The 23,309-nt window shown below is 39.7% G+C and overlaps 1 protein-coding gene across 1 annotated transcript in view; it reads left to right on the top strand.

Annotated features, from left to right (window-relative positions):
- Window positions 1–6,865, top strand: part of LOC136885512 (protein G12) — a 28,393-nt gene extending 21,528 nt beyond the window's left edge. Inside the window, exons 3-5 of the mRNA XM_067158106.2 lie at window positions 1,136–1,341; window positions 2,633–2,890; window positions 6,705–6,865. Coding sequence (XP_067014207.2) covers window positions 1,136–1,341; window positions 2,633–2,890; window positions 6,705–6,827 — 587 coding nt within the window. The 3' untranslated portion in view covers window positions 6,828–6,865. The remainder of the gene's footprint in view (window positions 1–1,135; window positions 1,342–2,632; window positions 2,891–6,704) is intronic.
- Window positions 6,866–23,309: the final 16,444 nt, after the last annotated feature.

Raw genomic sequence — 23,309 nt, 5'->3', positions numbered from 1 at the left:
CCCACCTTCCAATACTTGTCAATTTCTATATAATGGTTTTTATTAATTACATGATATAAACCAGCTTAATCTCTAGGACATGTTTCGTTCCGATTATGGAATATCTTTAGCTAAAAGATTTGACAAAGTGGCAAGACAATTAAAATACATGTGATAGTTATGATGATAAGATAAAATGTTAATTGATGCTGGGTTAAAATTTCCAACAAGTCAGTGTCCAACTGACGAAGCAAAATCGGCGTAAGGATTCTTCTTTATGTTGGAGACGTACAAACTTGTTAATCTTGAAGATAAAATTGGAGATATAAAAGATTTTCTTAAAGTATAGTTATCGGGGGAACTCTTGAAAAATAACTGTAGATGAAGTTGAGTTGCAGTTAGACTATTAAAATAAGTCTGAAACGAGAAGAAAAAAGAAACACTTCTAAACACTTGAAATTATCTTCCTGTTCCAGCTTTGTATCCCAAATTATTACTATTATTATTATTATTATTATTATTATTATTATTATTATTATTATTATTATTATTATTATCATTATCATTTTACAGCGTTATGCCAGACTAAGGAACGCGGTTATAATCATTTAACTGATGTTTTTTGTTTTCTTCTTCTCCCAGAAACTCTTCAGCCTCTAAGTTTCTTCTGCGATCTTCTGTCTACGTGTTAGTGGTTCTGGTGTTAGTTCCGTCTGCAAATTGGTGATAATCGAAATCTGCATCTATCCTATATAATTTCATCGGTAATTTTCATAACCTGGAGATCTGTTTCAGTTTTGCTAAGCCAGTTGTTCTTGGTTTTTAATGAAAGGGCAAGGTTGAAAATTCTTTTAGCCATTCCTCGCTCATTCCAAGAATATGACGATATAATATCAATCACCTTTTTTTCTGAAGGTATGAGAGTTTTTCGGCATGAAAATGTATTTCTTGAGATTTCCTTTTCATACTAATTCCATTTCTTCGAACTGGGTCGAAGTTTTTCCGTCGAATTTTCCTTTCTTACTCTTCTAGATCTTGATTAATGTTCTACCATGCATGATGACGATTTTGGATTGATATAATGCTTCGGGTTTTATTAAATGCCTTAGTTTTTTCTTTCCTAGATATTGATTTATCATCATTATTATCATTTTAGTTTCCGTCACTATTTCTACTCGTGACAGCGACCTTGGGAATGATTTCCAAGACTTCATTAAGCTCATCCCAGTAGATAAGATACGTGAAATAGTCCTGGACCATGCGGCAAATGACGCTGACCTTCAGAAATGGATCGCCTACGTCCAAACTGATGATTTCAAGAACATTATCTTGTCCCTGGAAGCCATTCCTGAATATATTGAGGTAAGTCTATCATTATATAATCCTCATCAGATGAACTGCCCGAGAGACAGACATCATTTCATTTTTATATATGGAAATAATGAATTCATAAGCATCATGGTGTACAAATGAAATTTAAAGACTTAATTTCGGTCTAAATGGTTCATTATAATTTTTGTTCTTTAGAAACATAATTTCATAACTTTGTGTCCTTGGAACTTTTGTCAGCCTAGGCAACCTTCAATTAGGGGCAAATCAGAATAACTTTATTCAAAATAAATTCGAACAAACTTTTTCCTGAAAATCGAACAGTTTAAGCTCGTGAAGGAAAGATTTTTGACTCAGAGTGTGGGAGAGGAACACGTTCAATTGAATACAATAAATACCCTATTCATACCCAATTAGCCGAAATTGGGAACAAATTCAAGGGTGATTATTCCATTTTCACAAGGAAATACCTCAGTTTATCGAGCAAAATGAAGCTTTGCGAAGACATATATTGAAATATTCCTGAAAAAGAAAGAATCTACCACTATTCTAAATGTTATATCAATGAAACGCTGGTGATATACAGTTCAGAACAATGTACGGAATGAAATTCTGTGATTTCTTAATTATAAAATTATGCTTTCAAATCTTTATGTAGGATTTGGTGTCAGAGCGTGGTGAGTCTGACAAACACGTCTACTAAATGGAGAAAACATTTGAAGCAATATTTTTGTGTAATAATTACGTCCAAACAAATACAAAGTGGAGTAATTCAATTCTTGTACAGAAAAGGGTGTTTATCGCGGAAAATGTCACCAAGCGAGCTTCTGCTCCACGGTGACGCACGTTAATACAAAAATGGACAGTCGCGCATGTTTTCGGGGGGACTTACGGATCACCCGTCTTACAGCCAAGATTTCTCCCCTGTGACAATCACGTGTTCGGTCTGCTAAAGAAAGTTGTGAAGGGTAAGGGAAAGGATCCTGATGTTGTGGATGGCTATTTCATAAAGCAACCAGCGTCATTTTTGTGGAGCGTATAGAGAAATCAGTTCACCGTTCGGGGAGTTGCCTGAAAATTTGGATGATTACCTGTACACTCTCTGAAAATTCCTTCAGTACGGTGTCGTTTTGATACAGTGTTTTGATACAGTGTGTGTTTATAGACACCACTTTATACTTCAATTGAACAAGCCCTCATAACTGTAAAAACATTTTGCTAACCAAAAGTCTTACACTAGTATGTTATTTTTGTTTTACTGAAACATATATTTTTGTATAAATTACTAAAAAACATTCCAGTATAAACCACACATGTGTTTCAGTTCCTGACCTACTTGGAACATTCCGGGGTGCACATCTACGAGCAGATCAACCAGCTGCACGAGGCTCTGAAACTTCCCCTACTCCCCATTCCCCCCAGCCATACCAGTAAAAGATCTCGAAGATCACTTGACAGCATGCTGGATGAGATCATAGCAGTCCTTCCACGTGAGCAGCTGTGGGCGCTTCTGCAACATAAGAAGCAGAATAGTCCTGCCTTCAAGGCTTTCATTGCCCGAGTCCAGAGTGACGAATTTCAGGTGAGTGTGTGTCCTCTGAATTGTCCTTCGAATGTCATATTCATCTCCGTTTATAGTTGTTTTTTCCCTATAAGGTCTGTGACTATTCATTTCATCATGTGTTTTCATATAGTATGGTATAAAATTACCCTCTGAAACTCTCTCACATACAGTGTGTAGGAAGAATAGTAGTGGAACAAGTATAGCACCCTGGGGAACCTCATAAAGTGTCATCATTTTATTCGGGCCCGCTTGAAGTGACGCCATGGCCTCGGGCATGCGCCGCTCGTCTTCCGACACTCCAGTCTCTTTTTTGACCCGTCGTGCACACATTTTCATACTTCAACATAAATTTGATGAAAGAGGCTGATTCAGTATCATCATTTAATGTTAAAATTCCTTACGTTTTAAAGAAGATGATCGAAATATTCTCCTTGCGCTGCGAAGAAAAGCGTTATAGCGCTGTAAAATTTTTTTACCAACGCGTTAAAACTCTTCTTTTAAGAAGTATGCTGTTTTTTAATTTAGTATCAAATGTATGCCGATTGCATTAGTACGCTTTTTCTTTTAAATTACTCCAGAAATAATCAACATGAGGTGTGAAGCCTGGAGATTGAGTGGGCCACGACATTGCATTGATCAGTCTGTCGGAGGAGCTATACCAGATGAATGGAGAGTTGCTATAGTAGTCCCTGTGTATAAAGGAAAGGGTGATAGACATAAAGCTGAAAATTACAGGCCAGTAAGTTTGACATGCATTGTATGTAAGCTTTGGGAAGGCATTCTTTGCGATTATATTAGACATGTTTGTGAAATTAATAACTGGTTCGATAGAAGGCAATTCGGTTTTAGGAAAGGTTATTCCACTGAAGCTCAACTTGTAGGATTCCAGCAAGATATAGCAGATATCTTGGATTCTGGAGGTCAAATGGACTGTATCGCGATTGACCTGTCTAAAGCATTTGATAGGGTGGATCATGGGAGACTACTGGCAAAAATTAGTGCAATTGGACTAGACAAAAGAGTGACTGAATGGGTTGCTATATTTCTAGAAAATAGATCTCAGAGAATTAGACTAGGTGAAGCTTTATCTGACCCTGTAATAATTAAGAGGGGAATTCCTCAAGGCAGTATTATTGGACCTTTATGTTTTCTTATATATATAAATGATATGAGTAAAGGAGTGGAATCGGAGGTAAGGCTTTTTGCGGATGATGTTATTCTCTATAGAGTGATAGATAAGTTACAAGATTGTGAACAACTGCAACGTGACCTCGAAAATGTTGTGAGATGGACAGCAGGCAATGGTATGTTAATAAACGGGGTTAAACGTCAGGTTGTGAGTTTCACAAATAGGAAAAGTCCTCTCAGTTTTAATTACTGCGTTGATGGGGTGAAAGTTCCTTTTGGGGATCATTGTATGTATCTAGGTGTTAATATAAGGAAAGATCTTCATTGGGGTAATCACATAAATGGGATTGTAAATAAAGGGTACAGATCTCTGCACATGGTTATGAGGGTGTTTAGGGGTTGTAGTAAGGATGTAAAGGAGAGTGCATATAAGTCTCTGATAAGACCCCAACTAGAGTATGGTTCCAGTGTATGGGACCCTTACCAGGATTACCTGATTCAAGAACTGGAAAAAATCCAAAGAAAAGCAGCTCGATTTGTTCTGGGTGATTTCCGACAAAAGAGTAGCGTTACAAAAATGTTGCAATGTTTGGGTTGGGAAGAATTGAGAGAAAGAAGAAGAGCTGCTCGTCTAAGTGGTATGTTCCGAGCTGTCAGCGGAGAGATGGCGTGGAATGACATTAGTAGACGAATAAGTTTGAATGGCGTCTATAAAAGTAGGAAAGATCACAATATGAAGATAAAGTTGGAATTCAAGAGAACAAACTGGGGCAAATATTCATTTATAGGAAGGGGAGTTAGGGATTGGAATAACTTACCAAGGGAGATGTTCAATAAATTTCTAATTTCTTTGAAATCATTTAGGAAAAGGCTAGGAAAGCAACAGATAGGGAATCTGCCACCTGGGCAACTGCCCTAAATGCAGATCAGTATTGATTGATTGATTGATTGAAATACATTAGAAAACACATTCAAGCAACTCCAGGGTGTGTGAGCAGTAGCGTGTCTTGCTGTATTTTCCTTGGGAAAATAAAATTATCATAAACATGTCTTTCAATAAAATGTGTGACGTAGCCCGCCTGGTGGCCATGATCGTTAAGGCGCTGAAGTCTAAAAACGGTCTAACACCGAGGTTAGCCGGTTCGAGTCCCGTTGGTCGAAAAAATTTTCACCATCAGAATGTTGGCCGGCAGGGTAGGGGAGGTGGTGGTATACAATTTCTAATCACTAGATTGCGTGCCAAAAGCCTGGATTAAATTCCAAACCTCTCCGCAGTGCTCATATGGAGTGAGGGCATATGACACTGTTGATGGTGATTCGTCCGTCGGATGGGGACGTTAAGCCTTGAGCAGACCCCTTGGTGCTATTCGACAGGAGTAGGCTATGTGCCGGCACCGGGTTTCACCCTCTCCCTACTATCATATATCACGTCATTCATTTCATCTCTCATTAACTCCTCTGATGAGGTTGACGTCAGGAAGGGCATCCGGTCATAAAAAAAACCGCCACGACAAATTCATCTCACCTCATACCCGACCCCGTAGGGAAACGGGACAAGGGTTGGACAAACAAACAATAAAATGTGTGACGTGGTGTTACCTAGCAACCGTGCTGGCTTTGATATGGCGTATTGATGGATGGCCATGACATGCAGATCCACGGGCTGTGCAGCTCTGTAAAGTCTGTTGCCACAGGCAACCATCAGAGTGCTCTGCGTGATCTAGCCTCACATGCATTTTTCGAACTGTACCCTTGTTAGGTGTAGGAAAATGAAATTCATCATTTTCATCATCCTCCTCCTTTCTCCTTATCCAGTTCATACCGGGTCAGGGCATTTATGGCACGTCTCCACTTTCCATCATTCTTCTTTCTGAACTCATCTTTATCAGATCGATCCACCTTGTTAAAGGTCTCCCTGTCACTCTTTTCCCTCGAACTACGCAGCAATGCAGATGAGGCCTGGATTATGTGGTTTCTTCAGTAAAAGTTGCATTTATCACTTTAGAATACAAATATACTCCTTAGAGGAATATTGACTTATCTTGTTTTTCAAATGCCCAATTCTGTGGTTTTCCATTTTCACTTCCAAACAAATGCCAGACTGTTCCTGTTCATAGGAACGTTTCAAGTCTTCATCCTGTTGCATTCACCATCATTCATTCCATCTTAATTAGCTCCTCAACTGACGTTGACGTCAGGAAGGGCATCCGGCCGAAAACATACCATATCAATTCATCTAGAGCCTCTGTGGTTCAGGCGGCAGCCTCTCACCGCTCGATTTCCTGGTTCAAATTCCGGTAATACCATGTGAGATTTGTGCTGGAAAAAGCAGAGGCGGGGCAGGTTTCCCTCCGCGTACTCCGGTTTTCCCTGTCATCTTTCACTCCAGCAACACTCCAGTATCATTTCATCTGTCAGTCATGAATCATTGCCCCAGAATAATTCGACAGGTTTCGGCAGCCGTCACAATTCCTATGCTCGCCGCTAGATGGAGGCTTCGTTCCATTCCTGACCCAGTTGTAACTGGAAACAGGTTGTGGGTTTTTAGTTACATGAATTCATCTCACCTCATTCCCGACCCCGTATCAAGAAACGGGACTCAGGGATAAACATGTATTAGAATGTGATACATACTGCCACTCTTTAATTTTCGCCCTAAAGAGGCGTGATTTTATCTGACTCCAGTGTTTTCTTGTTTCCACAGGGTGTTATGAAGAAACTGGCGGCCATCCCAGAGTACGTGGTGCTCAAGCAGAGGCTTAGAGAAGATGACGTTGATGTGGATTTCTACATATTCGAAATCAAGCGTTGGTTCGGACTTATCTGAATGCTGTACAAAATATTAAATAAACCCAATGAATAATGTTAATTAATCGTAGAGCTGCTCAAGTAGAGAGCGAATACATGGAATTATTCTATGTTCCCCGAATTTAATTATCAAAATATAATTCACCTCCCACCTACGAGGGTTGTAGGTAAAGTATTGGCAACGTAGTCCAGATACTCGCAAGAGATCAGGCATGCGCAAATAGGATATGGGAGCGGTCAGATGGCTCTGTTGTCAATGTGTATTGTGCATTTGAAGGGCATCCAGTTTAGAGTGTGCTGTTGCTGTGTGGCGTTGAAGTGAAGAGTGTCTATTTCACCGCTTATCGAGAATTACGTGAAGGCTGTGGTGAGAACGTATTGCCGTATAGGACGGTTGCACGAGTGATCAAGGCGTTTCGTGGGGGTCGGAACGAGACTGCGGATTTGCACCGCACAGGTTGGCCGTCCATTGTCCAAAATTAGATTGATGTCGTGAGTGGTCTCGTTTCCGTAGACCTTTTTGGTCTCGGTCATCAAACAGTATGGCACATACTGACGAAATGTATTAACATGAGAAAAATGGCCCCCCGTTGGGTTCCACATCAGCTCACCGACGTAGAGAAATGGTACCGGTATGCACTGCCTGGCATCCACCTGGACAGATACCGCAGCAGAGGAGACGCATTTCTGCAGCGTATTGTCTCCATGGATGAGACATGGGCACGAGCCTATCGAATGAATGGCGTCACCCTGATTCACCACGACCACAGAAATTTCGACAGGAACCCGGTCGCATGAAGCTTATGCTGATTGTGGCATAATGCTACGAGGGTGTTATTCTCACCCTTGTTTTGCCTGAGGGAAAACCATCAACGGTCACTACTATTGCCGCTTTCTGTAGCGAGACCTGCGTCCGTCTAGGCAGCGCCGCAAACGCCCTCCTTTATCATCCTATCGTGTTGCATGACAACGTCAAACACCCTCCGTACTCACCAGACTTCGACCTGTTTCCGAAGTTGAAGGGACCCCTCCGAGGCCGCCGATTTCCTGAAGTGGCATCTGTAGTCCGCGAAGTAGGGGCGCTGCGTCGCAGTCATCAACAAAAAACACCTTGCCAACCGTCCTCAACGGCTTCCCGATATTTGGCGAAAGGTAACAGACTTTGTGGGTGATTACGTTGAAGGAATGGAATGCAATTGATTGCACTTGTTAGCCCATTAAATATTGCGTTCTAACAATATTGCCAATACTTTATACACAGCCCTCGTAGATACCCAAAACAAACATTATATCTATAGGTTCAATGGTTTCTGAGAAATGTCTTGGAACTTGTGCAATACCATGCTCTCATTCTTATTTTGGAGTGATTGAACATATCCTTTACATCCTTTATGCACCTCTGGTTAGGGGAATAACAAATGTGATACGGCCCCCCTGCCGAAATGAAAATTCGGGCCCCCTCAAATACAATGTAAAAGCTATGAATAATGTAATATAAATTTAATTACAGCAAGCATAAATAATGCAATATATTGTCAAGTTTTATTAACAAAGGAATTTTTCGTTATTGTAAGATTATTATTATTATTATTATTATTATTATTATTATTATTATTATTATTATTATTATTATTATTATTATTATCGTGAAAAACAACAAACACCCACATAAATACCTGAAAATCCAAGAACAAAAGCTCGGAGAATGGATTATTTGGAATGCTGTGGAATACAATGTAATGGAATCCAGGAAAAATAAACTTGAACTGGCCTTCCAACTAACGAAAGATACACACAACAAGAAATCTGTTTCATCGAGGTCCAAAATTAAACATGATAAAACAGTGATTAAACCAGAATCACTGTGCGCAACAGAAACAATAAACATGAAGTTCAATGGCCAGGTGGAGAAACTCGAGCTAAAAGAAAGGAAAATGTTAAGAAAGATCATAGGACCAAAATTTCAGTATAATAAGGTAACATACATCATGAATGAAACGCTCTGTAAGAAAATTGAAAATCTCTCAGATACTATGTGAAACAGATGAATACATTTCTACGGTCCTCTTCTCAGAATGAACTCTAATAGATTAACCAGACAAATCTTTGACTTGTTCCGTAACCTCAAAACAAAACAAAACTGGTTAAAACACTTAAAAAGACCGAGTACAATGAAAAATTGCAGAAAATTCACTATTCGATGGAAAAGCTAAAATAATAATGAAAGACGAAAATATAAGGTTCCAAGACAAATCTACGTTAGAAACCAAACCTATTATCTTGGAAGATGAGAGGAAACGAAGATTAGTGGTAATGAAGAAATACTGAGCACGAAGAAAAGAACAACACACAGAGAAATTATCGATTCAACGTACTTCAAAGAGGGTGAAACGAAATAAGAAGTAGGAGAAGAATAAAAAGATGAAGGTTTTATTTTACTGCCTCCGTGTTTTAACCAAATACAGTAGAGACAATACGCGTCACTTACGGATTTAGCCTTGTTAAAATGGGAGACAATTCGACGGTGGCGCTCCTAGTGACTTGACCTGAAAAGTCGCGCTAAATTCAAATATCAATGGAAATGTATATACGAAAATGGATAAATAAATTACGTCTAGAAAGAAAGTATTATTGAGATATTAACTTCGAAGTTTCTAAAGCAATTCTGGATAAATGCATGAAGAATTATTTAAAAGCTTATTATTTAAACACTGAAATTAGACACATAAACAAGATGTGAAATGCACTGCTGTGAAATGGCTTGATCTTTCATTTATGCATTACTTTTTTAGCTTTAGCATTCCTGCCTGAACTTTTAGGGTTGGATTTGTCTTTTTTTTTCTCATTTAAAAAACATTGTATCATCACAATAAGACACTTGTCAATAAAAATATCGGCACATTCCTTACACACATGATGCAATGAATTAACATTTAAAAGCTGGACAATTTTCCTTTTAACATGAAGCCTACTAATAGAAAGAAAATCTAAAAAATCCCGGCTATAATCTGAGAAGAGGGATAAAAGAAAGAAAAGTATGAAAATGTTGTCGATAGTGATGCTTTGAGGAATATTTACGTACAATTAGAGTAAAAATGTAACATACCCTTGGCTGTATAGTTGAGGATTTCTGAAATCGCTGGCCTGGAAATGATCTGAACAGATCTTATAATTCTTATACAAGCGTAACGTCCCTTCTTTCTTGTACACCTTATCCAAATCGCTTCTGTGACATTTTAAAACCCACAGACCACACCTACAACACCACATCGGTATTGAAGGTTAACTGCTGCACTATGCAATAAAATATGCGTGTTATATTTTAAGCCAGTTAAAATATGGGCCGAGCAGGTCAGAAGATTATGAAGTACTATAAAAGTATCTTTGTCACTGGAAGAATATATATGCAAACACAATATTACTTACATTTTCTTGTCACGAGGGAAACTGAAGAAGGACCGCGGATTATTCACTACTTCATAGTTACTGCAGCCAAACACAGCACATATCTTTCCCCTCATGTTGAGAGGAGATATCAAGGAATGACACACGCTACTATTTAATTATGTCAACTCACTGAAAACGCATAAATAATACCAAAAACTTCACACAAATATACACCAGTTCTTATGACAGAATCAGTAGTTATCAGGTCTACCCGCTAGAGAGAGCTCTAATAGCTGTCCCTCGATATCTCGCTGAGTGTCGCATATTGTCTCTATTGTATTTCGTTTAACGGCTAAGCTACTTAGCTGCCAGCCATGAACCACATAGACGTTGGTACTTCACTTTAATTGGGTTCATTTTTCAGCAACTGCACAACTATACTCTGTAACCGATAGCGAAGACTCGGTTATAATTTCAACACAGAAAAATATGCGAACAAAATTAAATAAAAAACTGTTCTAATAAAGTTTGAACAAACGGAAGAACTAAAAAGCCTGTTATTAACTTCGCTCGAAAAGAGGTCGTAAACTGAGTTGACTGATGGTTACTGTAGCAACTTGTTATTGGCATTATACCTTGTTGTCGAATAAGGTCGCCGGTTACAGAACAGGCTTCGGTATCCAAGTGGCTACGCCTTGTCCGTGGTCCGACAGCTCTGCACTCCGACCGACCAACCGAGCAGAGGAGGGGTGCGCACGGCTCTACAGCTCTGTATTCAGGAGACAGAGAGGGGCTTGTCCCCACTGTCGGCTGTCCTGACAATGGTTTTCTGTGGTTTTCCATTCTCCTTCACTAAGGCGAATGCCGGGATAGTTCCTAGTATAGATCACAGCCCCCAAACCCCCCACCTTCTCCATGCATCTCCTTCACCGTAACAAACCTCCCGGCGTGAGAGACGGCGTCACCGTCTAGGAGACCCGCCTCCACCTTCAGGGCAGGAATGAAAACATTTAGTAGTAGTAGTTGTGTAACAAAAAATGTGTGGCAAGTATAAAATGTTCTACAAAATTTATGCATTATACTATGTCAGGTGCACTGCACATCAAAAAAGTATTGTTTTCTAACTTAAAATATGATACTTTATCAGTTTTGATTGCTAATTATTTTTAAATCATTTGGTGAAGGTCTTTCTGAGGAACATGTCACGGTGTTGCGACAGACGGCACGAGTGGTGGTGGTGGTGATTATTGTTTTAAGAGGAAGTACAACTAGGCAACCCACCTCTATATAACACTAATCAGAGTGAAAAAATGGAAGGGGTCCGACACTTCGAAAAATGAAGGTATCGGCCAAAGGAAGACAAGGGCCACGAAGGGCGTGAAAATGAAAGACTCCCTAGGCCTCCATACGTAATACCGTCGGGGTCGGAAAAGAACAAGAGTTGACCAAGAGAGGTCGGATAGGATAGATGAAAGCGAGGAGTCTGGCACAAGTAAGTGGAAGCAACGCCAGGACTCAGCTAAAGGCCCCGTGGTTGCCAACCCATGCTCCAAAGTTCAGAGCCCCTGGGTCCCTTTTAGTCGCCTCTTACGACAGGCAGGGAATACCGTGGGTGTTATTCTACCGCCCCCACCCACAGGGGGAAGCCGGCACGACAAGCATTTCTGTACAACTGTGCTGTCTTATACACTCAACACAATAAACTACTGCCAGATACAACCAAGTGCCAATTCTTATACATACAAATTCTGAAATAACAAACTAGTTTCACTCATTCTACAAAACCGCCCGGTCCATTTCCGTGCAGTGTGACATTAGGCTGTGGTATATTACGCGGTGTAGGATAGATTATTCACTAACTTAAGGTCGTTATCGTCTAATTTCTCAACAATACTCAAGAAACGTTTGATATATCTTATCTGTAATCTGAGTGAAGTGCGATATCAAAAGAATTGCCTACAGATGATACAGTATCATTCTACAGCTGAGTCAATACGAAAATACACTCAAACATCTCCAAATTCGTTAATGATATCGATGCTATGTTTGCAAATGCTTGAATGGCATTAACAGCCTCGCAAAACAATACTCTCTTGGTGTCAGTGGAATTCATTAAGCTGGAAATGTCTATATAAAATTGCAGTGCTAAATGAAGAAAATTCAGCAGTGAATTTGTGGTTTGAATTACTGATTAGCTCCCAAAGGAATGATTGTACCGTCTTTGACACTGAACATACCAACTAACCGACTACGCTACCCTCTGTGACACAGAACCAGCTTCTGTACAATATATAGACAACAGGGGAAATAAAAAAGTCTATAATTTTTCGACCTTGCAAATCTTTACAGAAACTGAATCTCTCCTCTTTTCAAAAACGCTGGGAGCTGAGTGGGGAGATGTTAAGTGCGACAGTGAGTCGAGAATTATGATCCAATACACTATGCGCATACTCCTCCATTTTTGATGAACTTAATATACAGTAGTAGTGTATACGGCTTCCGTGGCTCAGGAGGCAGTGCGTCGGTCCTTCGTCGCTGGTTCTGCAGTTCAAATCCCACTCACACCCTGTGAGATTTGTGCTAGACAAAGCGGAGGCAAAACAGGATTATTTCGGCTACTCCGTTTTGTCCGGCCATCTTTCATTCCAACAACGCTCTCCAATATCATTTCATTTCACCTGTCAGTCATTTATTATTGCCCCAGAGCAGTGTGACAGGCCTCGGCAGCCGGCACAATTCGTATCCTCACCGCGAGTTGGAGCTTCATTTCATTCCTGGACCGATGGAACGACTGGAAACAGGCTGTGGATTTTCAGTTGAGTAATTTTAATCGAAGGTCCAGGGTTGGTATCGCGCCAGGTCAGGGATTTTTACCTGGATCTGAGGACTGATTCGAAGTCCACTCAGCCTACGTGTTAACAATTGATGGTGTTGGTGGTGGTGATTATTGTTTTAAAGGAAGTACAGCTAGGCAACCATCCTCTACATAACACTCATAAAAGAGAAAAATTGGAAGAGATCCGACACTTTGAAAAATGAAGGTATCGGCCAAAGGAAGACAAGGGCCACGAAGGGCGTGAAAATAAAAGACTCCTTAGGCCTCGAGTGCTCTAATACCGTCGAAGATGGAAAAGAGCAAGTGTTGACCAAGGGAGGTCGAGCAGGATAGATTAAAGTGAGCAGCCTGCCACAAGTAATCGGAAGCAATGCTTGGATTCAGCTCTGGGCCTGGAGGTCGACAACCCACGCTCCCAAGTTGAGAGCCCTTGGGACTCCTTTTAGTTGCCTCTTGCGACAGGCAGGGGATATCGTAGGTGTTATTTTACCGCCCCCACCCACAGGGGGAGATTACAATTGCGGAGTTATCTGACGGTGAGATAACGGCTCCGGTCTAGAAAACCAAGGATAACGGCCGAGAGGATTCGTCGTGCTGACCACACGACACCTCGTAATCTGCAGGCCTTCGGGCTGAGCAGCGGTCGCCTAGTAGGCTACTGCGCATTAGGATTTGGTTTAGTAGTAGTATATTGGAACATATTTCTATTTGCTTTACTTCGGACCGACACAAATAGGTCTTATGGCGACGATGGGACAGGAAATGACTAGGAATAGGAAGGAAGCGGCCGTGGCATTAAGGTACAGCCCCAGCATTTGCCTAGTGTGAAAATGGGAAACCACGGAAAACCATCTTCAGGACTGCCGACAATGGGGTTCGAACCCACTATTTACCAGATAACTGCGCGCTCCTAACCGCACGGCCACCTCGCCCGGTGGAACATATTTCTTGGCTAATTATCCTCTTTAATACCGCCTTAATCACCTATCTGCATTTTGCCATAAAGGAGAGTCTCTCACTCTGCAAGGATTTAGGAAGTTAAAAAATATTCGAGTTTTCTTTCTGCTAAGGGTCTGTAATATTCAAAAGAAGTCGGTTCTCAGTCTTAAGAGAAGAAACATTTAGGTAGGGAGCGTAATCGGTTAGTTGCTGTGTTCAAGGTTGAAAAATTAAAACTCAAACATTCGGCTCTGCAGGATGTGCCAATGAGATACTGTCAAACTTTCAGAACATATTCCGCACACTTAGAAGAAGAAAATATATTTTACGGACATGGGCCTAGGAAAGCTTTATTTTCATGTTAGAATTCATTTTCTACAACTCTACATAGTATAATAATCATGGCAAACATACAGGGGCAGGACGTACCAGCATAACACATGCAATTCTTTCCTACAGTGATGCATTGCGACAGCCGATTGTAGGAAATCATCCAGAGCAAATCGCACTACATTCCTTTCGATCTTTTCCATTTATCGAATCAAGTAATCCTGGTAAGGGTTCCATCCACTTAAATCTTTTGCTAATTGGGATCCTACCAGTGATTTATACGCCCCCTCCTTTACATCGTGTTTCTACCACCCCTGAATACTCTCAAAAGCATATTAGAAGATCTATAGCTTGTATTTATAATCTCGTTTATGTGACTACCCCAATGATTATCTCTCCTTACATTAACACTGTGATCACCATGAGGAAGTTTCACCCCATCACATCAGTAATTAAAATTCAGGGAACATTTCTTCTTTGTGAAACCTACAACCTGATGTTTCATCCCGTTTACTTTCATATCTGTTCTCCATCTCACAACACTGTCGATATCTTTCTGGACTCTCCACAATCCTGTCATTTATTTAATACTCCATACAGCGTGACATTACCTGCAAAAGCCTTATCTTTGATTTCAGTTCCTTACTCATATCATGCATATATAAAACTAGAAAGGTCCCATTGTAGAGCCTTGAGGGACCCCTGTTAATTGTTACACGATCATATAATGCTCACCTAATCTAATTCTTTGAATAATGGTTTCTAAATGTAGCCACCCATTCAAGCACTCTTTGGTCTAGTTCAGTAGCCCTCATTTTCGTCAGTAGTTTCCCATATTCTAGCCTATCAAAATCCTTAGATAAGTCAATAGCGATACGGTCCATTTGATATGCTCAATCTCCGTTATATGACATTATTTCTGCTATTGTATCAAAACTAACCAATGAATTTTTGGTTTAACAGGTTGTTCATTCCTACAAATCAACCTCCAACTGATAATTTATCAAAAAAAAAAAAAAGGAACGGCAACAATAGGTAAAAGCAATAAGTGTTAATGTAATGAAGGAACTCTCTTCCTAGGCTTTCTAGAGCTACTGCTGTCATCCGTGGTGTCCTCTTCCGTGGTACTGGGTTGTTGGTATACGATGTTCGGTTTTGCACCAAACAACCACACTGTGTACTCCAAGTCGGGTGTGTACACCGCCATGTTGGTAGCCGTGAGCGCTGTGTGGAGCAACCGGCAGCAGATGCACGCCGCTAACTGCGGAGGACAAAATTACAAAGCTCTGTAAACATGTTGTATTTTGATAGATTTAATATATAAGGTTGCTTTGTAAAGATAATGTGAGAGACTACTCCAGCTATCAACCCATACGTCTGCTTCAATCAATCAATCAATCAATCAATCAATCAATCAATCAATCAATCAATCAATCAATCAATCAATCAATCAATCAATCAATCAATCAATCAATCAATCAATCAATCAATCAATCAATCAATCAATCAATCAATCAATCAATCAATCAATCAATCAATCAATCAATCAATCAATCAATCAATCAATCAATCAATCAATCAATCAATCAATCAATCAATCAATCAATCAATCAATCAATCAATCAATCAATCAATCAATCAATCAATCAATCAATCAATCAATCATCAACGATATGCATTTAGGGCTGTCACCCCGCTGGCAGATTCCCTATCAATTTTTTCTAGCTTAAATATTTTCAACACACTTGGATATTTATCGAATATTTCCCTTGATAATTTATTCCAATCACTTATTCCTCGTCCTATAAATGAATATTTTCCCCAACCTGTCCTGAATTCCAACTTTATCTTCATATTATGATCTTTCATACTATTAAAAGCTCCACTCAAGCTTATTCTTCTACTAATGTCATTCCACGCCATCTCTCAAATGACAGCTCAAAACATACCACATAGTCGAGCATCTCGTCTCCTTACTCCCCAGTCTTCCCAGTCTAAAGCTAGCAATATTTCTGTAACACTACTCGCCATATAATGCATTTCTTCCAGCTTGTCCTGGACGAACCCCTTCGCGACATCAGTGTGGTTTCGTGAAACTTGTGGGAGCAATCGATGTTCAACACGGTACACGTCTCCTAACGGAAAAATGCAACGATAACAGGAAACGTCTCGAAATACCATTCTTGTATCTTGAAAACGCCTTCGACTACTTGTTTCCTGAACTTATATGGTACAGTCTACACTTCGGCTACATGTTCGTTTGATTCAACTACCGTATCGCAATATCACCAGCTACATTCGATATACGCAGGGAACGTCTGCAAATTTTCCTATTCAAATTCGATAAGTTATTTCCACCTTCTTTGAAATTATTTAAGAAAAGACTAGCTAAACCACTCATAGGTAATCTGCCGGCTGGGCGACAGTCCTAATTGAAGATCATTGGGAACTTGACGTTCCTCAGGGATCGACCTTATCTCCACTCCTGTTCAACATCTACCCGGACACCATCACCACAGAATTGTTTATAACACAACTCTGCATCCTACTGAGTGCTAGCAATATCATCATATAAATACAGTAGTGCACACTAGACAAGTACAGTACTTCTTTGTGCATTACACTATTGTTGATATAGAGGGAAATCGGGTAATATGGAATAGTCGGGCAATATGGAATACCACAATATCTTGCCTGTAAGGTACTGCTCTCACGTGGAAACTCGTCGAATTACGGTAAATGTTCTCATGATGCTTTGTATTCAGTTTCGACAAGCTCGTGAGTGAGGTTAGTGCGCGGAGCAAGAATATTTGTTTCTCATATTTGAAAAGCTTTTGCAGGTAATTCATTTAAAGCTTGTATTAATTACCAAAACTGAGTTTAGTCCTGGGAAATCCAATGTTACATATTGTACAAGAGTTGCTTATATTGCTACACCAGTGTAACTTCCTTGTTGTGCAAAGTTTATGGCATGACGAATCCTTTAATTCAAACATGGTGTGTTGGGATATATGGAATACTGTTTTAGTTTCAAAGTTAAATGACGTTTAAAATTAATTAAAATTAATTGCATTAATCCTGGTATATTATAACATTTAACTACCTGTACGTCCACCTGTAAGAACGTTCCTTAAATATAACTGAAAGAATTTATTGAAGCTGGATTTTAATTCACATATTATTTACCCTATTATTCCATATTAGCCGACTATTCCGTATTACCCACCAAGTGTAACTTTTTTAAAGAAATAATTTTGACGTGAAGACATTAACAATGTACAATTTAAAAATATAGACAATCTTGGCTAATTATTTGAATTTTCAAACCATATTTATTTATATTTCATAACTGATTTCTGTGGAGCCTCCGTGGCTCAGACGGCAGCGCGTCGGCCTCTCACCGCTGGATACCGTGGTTCAAATCCCGGTCACTCCATGTGAGATTTGTGCTGGACAAAGCGGAGGCGGGACAGGTTTATCTCCGGGTACTCCGGTTTTCCCTGTCATCTTTCATTCCAGCAACACTCTCCATTCTCATTTCATAGCATCTATCATTCATTAATAAATCACTTTGGGAGTGGCGACCCCATCGTACTAACAGCCTATATCTGCTTCATTCATTACATCCCTGACCCGGTCAATGACTGGAAAACAGGTTGTAGGTTTTCATTTTCATTTTCAACTGATTTCTGTAAGAAGTTATACTGCCAAAAGTAAATGGTATTCCATATTATACGACTCTCCTCTAATAATTAAATTCAGTATAGTGCTTTCGGTAATATTCAACGTTTCGTCCATATGTCATAGCAAAATATTGCTAGTTGAAGTTCCTCGTGTGATCAAATGCGCAACACAACAGCGAAAAGAAACCTGCATCTGTTTTTGGAGAACGTATTTAAGCTTTACTATAAATTTTCATTGATTTATGAATGTTCGAACACGAATAGTTCCCTCGACAGTGTGCAAGAGCAAAATTGGGAGTGCCTAGTAAATCTGTCGACCGGATATAGTAGGAGTTGGGATTGTTAAAGTTCGTCCGTAGCGTTCTTACATAATTACCTGCAGTGCACCCAAGACTATAAGAGCTATCGACGACTCCCTGACTATCGATGTGTACTTGTTCATCAAAGCACCATGGCAGCCAGTCATTGACACGGACACCTGCGACTGTGGATCGTAGCGGTACACTGTGCTGGCAGACAGGATGCCGTGGTGGATACATGGCCGAAGAACATTCACCTCACAGCAGCTGAACGGAACGTCATCGCTCACGAAGTGGTTTTCTCTGAAAGTACAACGTCAAGGCATCAGTAACTTTTAAAGCTATGATTCGTTTAGACCTGCGCTTTAACGCCCAAAAGTTAATCGACATAATAATGTTCCCTAAAACGTTTACTAACATGGATATGATTGTGGGTGAGGGTCTCTCTGCAATAAGCCATGGCAACCGTTGTTCGTTATCTCCGTATACTAAGTCATCTACACGTTGCTAAAAGGACGCAAGCTTAGTACGATTCTAGATGATAAGCAATTTCTATAGGGTTTACATCCCGCTAAGCAGCATACACTGATTTTAATGTTAAAATCAATATTAGCAGAGAAAGTACGGGTTCCCATAATACGAAAAACGTAAAATTAAATAACTTCCTCAATTGTGACGAACGCTAAATGGCTAAATGGCCCGGAACTGTTTTAAATTATGAGTCTCGGATAGTTATATAAAAATAATGGAACAAATTTCAGCAATCAGATGCAGTTTCGGAAAAACAGTCAAAATCTTTTGTTTCTTTGCTCGTTTTCTTGTCTATTAAAATACTAACCAAATTAACTTATTTATACAATTCTTTTTGTAATATGTTCCTTGGTTCAGGCGTTTAAATTTTATTTTTGAAAAATGCGTGATTCCATGCGATGTAGGTTGGAAAGCTGCACTGCAATGGATTGCGGTCAGATGTTGTGCTAGTGGCTTTACATCGCACCGACACAGATAGGTCTTATGGCGACGATGGGATAGGAAAGGCCTAGGAGTTGGAAGGAAGGGGCCGTGGCTTTAATTAAGGTACAGCCCCAGCATTTGCCTGGGTGCGAAAATGGGAAACTACGGAAATCCATTTTCACGGCTGCCGACAGTGGGATTCTAATCCACTGTCACCCGGATGCAAGCTCACAGCCGCGCACCTCTAATGTGAAGAATAGATAAAACACATAGTGATCATTGATGGTAGTGATAGCAGACCATAGCTCCAAGGATAATGGGTTTGCGACCAGTGTTTATAGGACTTATTTTCGTTCATTTGTTGTGTAATTGTACCAGAATTAACTGTTGTTTTGGCTTAAAACTCTTATGATCTTCTATTTAACCCTGGCAGTAACATCATACGTTTTTCTGACGTGTTGTGCGAATGAATGCCATCTATTCCTCTTAAGTAGGGGAGAGTTATCTCCTCCACCACCTCTATTCCTTGTTCATTCCATCTGGTAACTTTAATGTAACTTTAAATAATAGGCTTTGAGCGGCACGTCTTCGAAACGTGTGGTGTAACTAAAGCGATATTTTAGACGTGTTACTGTCAGGGTTAATACACAAAGGAAACATTCAATTCCACCGATCATTCGCCTTGCAAAATCAGTCTCAGCCATGGGCGCCCATAAGACAGTTTGTAGGGAGGGGCCCAGACCTGGGGGTACGTAGTACTTTTATTATTTTGGAAGATAAATGGCGACCTGTATTCTGCGGTAGAATAACCCACGGTATCCCCTGCCTGTTGGTGGGGGACGGTACTACCACTTCTACGTAATACTGACTTTTAAATCATTTTCTTGAAAGGAAAACACCTGACTACATTAGACTTTTGCCTTTCCCTGACAGCTAGAGGGGGGCCGCAGCCCTACCTTGCCCTCGGTTATGGGCGCCCTTGATCTCAGCTAACCCGTACCATAGCGCTACCTCCATTCCCTTTCACCGTGTATTCATGAAAAAATTAGAACTACACACATAAACTCACGCTTCTGCAACAACTCCACCGAGATTAAGATCAAACCAGGAGATGTAAAACCATTCCTTGTACGAGAGACTTCCACAGCAGTGGAATTGCACTTGCAACAAGTCTATTGTTATTTTCAAAGTTTCATCTTCAGAATATTTCTTCATAGCATTCATGAAACCTTCGTGGATGTTCTCAGGGATAGACTTCAGATGGACAATAGCTATAATAACGATAGCTATGTCAGCCACTACAATCAACAAGCAGACGATGATATACAAACAAAGACACGGCGTCTTCCGCGTGGTTAGCTTCTTGGTTTTAGTCAACACAGAGTAGTTCAAGCCCATGCAGTTCATAATTAAACTTAAGAAGCTGATCAGAGCCAACATGATAGGCATTATATTTCCATCGTTAGGTGAGATGTCGTTGACGTAATTCCCGAATGACACTTTGATAGACAAAGCATATATTAACAGCGAGGCTGAACCAGCAATGAGCAAGACGTGGAGTGTCAACGTGGTGGCCACTAAATTTAAAAACCTGCTTCTTGTCAACGTAAACTTAAAACAAGCCATTTACAAGCAATTAAGCAATGATTAATCGGTAATATAAAACAAATAAGAACCATGGATAAAATTCATATTGTTGGTGAAACACACGGGTGATTATGGTTACAATTGTTGCAATCTCAGAAACAATTATATAATGAAAAGCAAAGTAACGTTGTTTTCAGACATTTTGAAAAGGCAATTGACAGCGTGGATCAAGATTAATTGTTAAGTAAATTGACTAGATTTCGCTTCAAACAATTAGTCATCAATGATCTGAATTTAGGGCGGTCGCCCAGAAGACAGATTCCCTATCAATTGTTTGCCTCATATTTATATTTATTCGTATGTTCCTCATCACCAGATATTTCATTTCAGGCTTGTGTCACACCTGTCAATGTCATATGTTATGTGATCCTCTTACACTGATGGTTCCGTCAGTTTCCACTTCGAACGTAGCGCTGTACCGCGTCCGGGGAGCCATCTGGTGACGAATGAACGTACCATTTCCACTTCTATGATAACGTCTAAATTCGAAAGCTCATTGTTTAAGAAGCCTTTCTCGTGGACAGTCGAGATTTTCTTCTGATGACGCAGAGCACAGTTCTCTGCGAAACGTAAAGAATTTCACCTTATTTTCTTGACACGGCATAAGCCTAAAAGCCTACATCGTGTCTATAAGTACGGGCCGTAAAAGCATCAATGGCAAATTTATAAATTGTTTACCTAGCTTTTCCTTAAATATTTTCAACGAACTTGGAAATTTATCGAACATTTCCCTTGATAATTTATTCCATTCCTCTACTTATCGTCCTATAAATTAATATTTTCCCCAATCTGTCCTCTTGAATTCCAACATTACCTTCATTTTATGATCTTTCCTACGTTTAAAAGTTCCACTCGGGCTTTTTCTACTTATGTCATTCCACGCCAACTCACTACTTACAGCTCGAAACATACCACTTACTCGAACATCTCTTTTCCTTACTCCCAAGTCTTCCCAGCCCAAAGTTTGCAACATTTTAATAACACTACTTTTTGTCGGAAATCACCCAGGAAAAATCGAGCTGCTTTCCTTTGATTTTTTTCTAGTTTTCGTTCTAGTTCTAGATCTCGTATCAAGTAATCCTGATGAGGGTCCCATACACTGGAACCATACTCTAACTGCGGTCTTACCAGAGACTTATACGGCCTCTACTTTACATCCTTACTACAACCCCTAAATACTCTCATAACCACGTGAAGAAATCTGTAACCTTTCTTATCTACCTCGTCAGTATGATTACCCCAATGAAGATCATTCCTTATATTAACACCTAGGTACTTACAGTTTTCCCGCTGAGCTACTATCATCCGATAAACACAAAAATTAATAGAAAGAGGACTTTCCCTCTTGGTGAAACTTACAACTTAACTTTTCGTGAGATATGCTGAAATTTGTTAGTACTTACAGTATCTATCTAACAGGAAACAATATGTTCTGTACCTTGGAAATTCCTGCATGGAATAAAATACAAATTCGTTCAGGGTTCAAACCTGGCTGCAAATTATGTTCGTGATTTTCATAAATGATTTGCCTAAACATATACAAAATTCCAACTGTCTCCTTTATGCATATTACTTCAAAATATTCAGATCGGTTAATCGAAACAGTGCAAAAACGTTTTGTAAGATTCCTTCATCACCACATACATGTGATACCCATTATCTTGCGTGTGCTGTGCTCTGCTGTTTTGATTTTGAAGTGATTTATTATTTGTTAATATATCACCTTTGTGTGAATGAGTTAATCATCCATTTCAAGGAAAAGCTACTTTGCGCTCTGAGGTTATGCTTTCAATTACATAGTATACCACACGAACTATGGTTATTAGATCATTAATTACAACATAGTAAGTATTTGAAAATAAAAGTATATGAATTATAATGTATTGGGAATGGGAATCAATCAATCAATCAATCAATCAATCAATCAATCAATCAATCAATCAATCAATCAATCAATCAATCAATCAATCAATCAATCAATCAATCAATCAATACTGATCTGCATTTAGGGCAGTCGCCCAGGTGGCAGATTCCCTATCTGTTGCTTTCCTAGCCTTTTCCTAAATGATTTCAAAGAAACTGGAAATTTATTTAACGTCTCCCTTGGTAAGTTATTCCAATCCCTAACTCCCCTTCCTATAAATGAATATTTGCCCCAGTTTGTCCTCTTGAATTCCAACTTTATCTTCATATTGTGATCTTTCCTACTTTTATAAACGCCATTCAAACTTATTCGTCTACTAATGTCATTCCACGCCAACTCTCCGCTGACAGCTCGGAACATACCACTTAGTCGAGCAGCTCTTCTTCTTTCTCTCAATTCTTCCCAACCCAAACATTGCAACATTTTTGTAACGCTACTCTTTTGTCGGAAATCACCCAGAACAAATCGAGCTGCTTTTCTTTGGATTTTTTCCAGTTCTTGA

The sequence above is a fragment of the Anabrus simplex genome, chromosome 14 (assembly GCF_040414725.1).
Source record: "Anabrus simplex isolate iqAnaSimp1 chromosome 14, ASM4041472v1, whole genome shotgun sequence".
Classification (NCBI taxonomy): domain Eukaryota; kingdom Metazoa; phylum Arthropoda; class Insecta; order Orthoptera; family Tettigoniidae; genus Anabrus; species Anabrus simplex.
The sequence above is the reverse complement of the archived record's forward strand: the minus strand, read 5'-3'. Positions and strand labels throughout refer to the sequence as shown.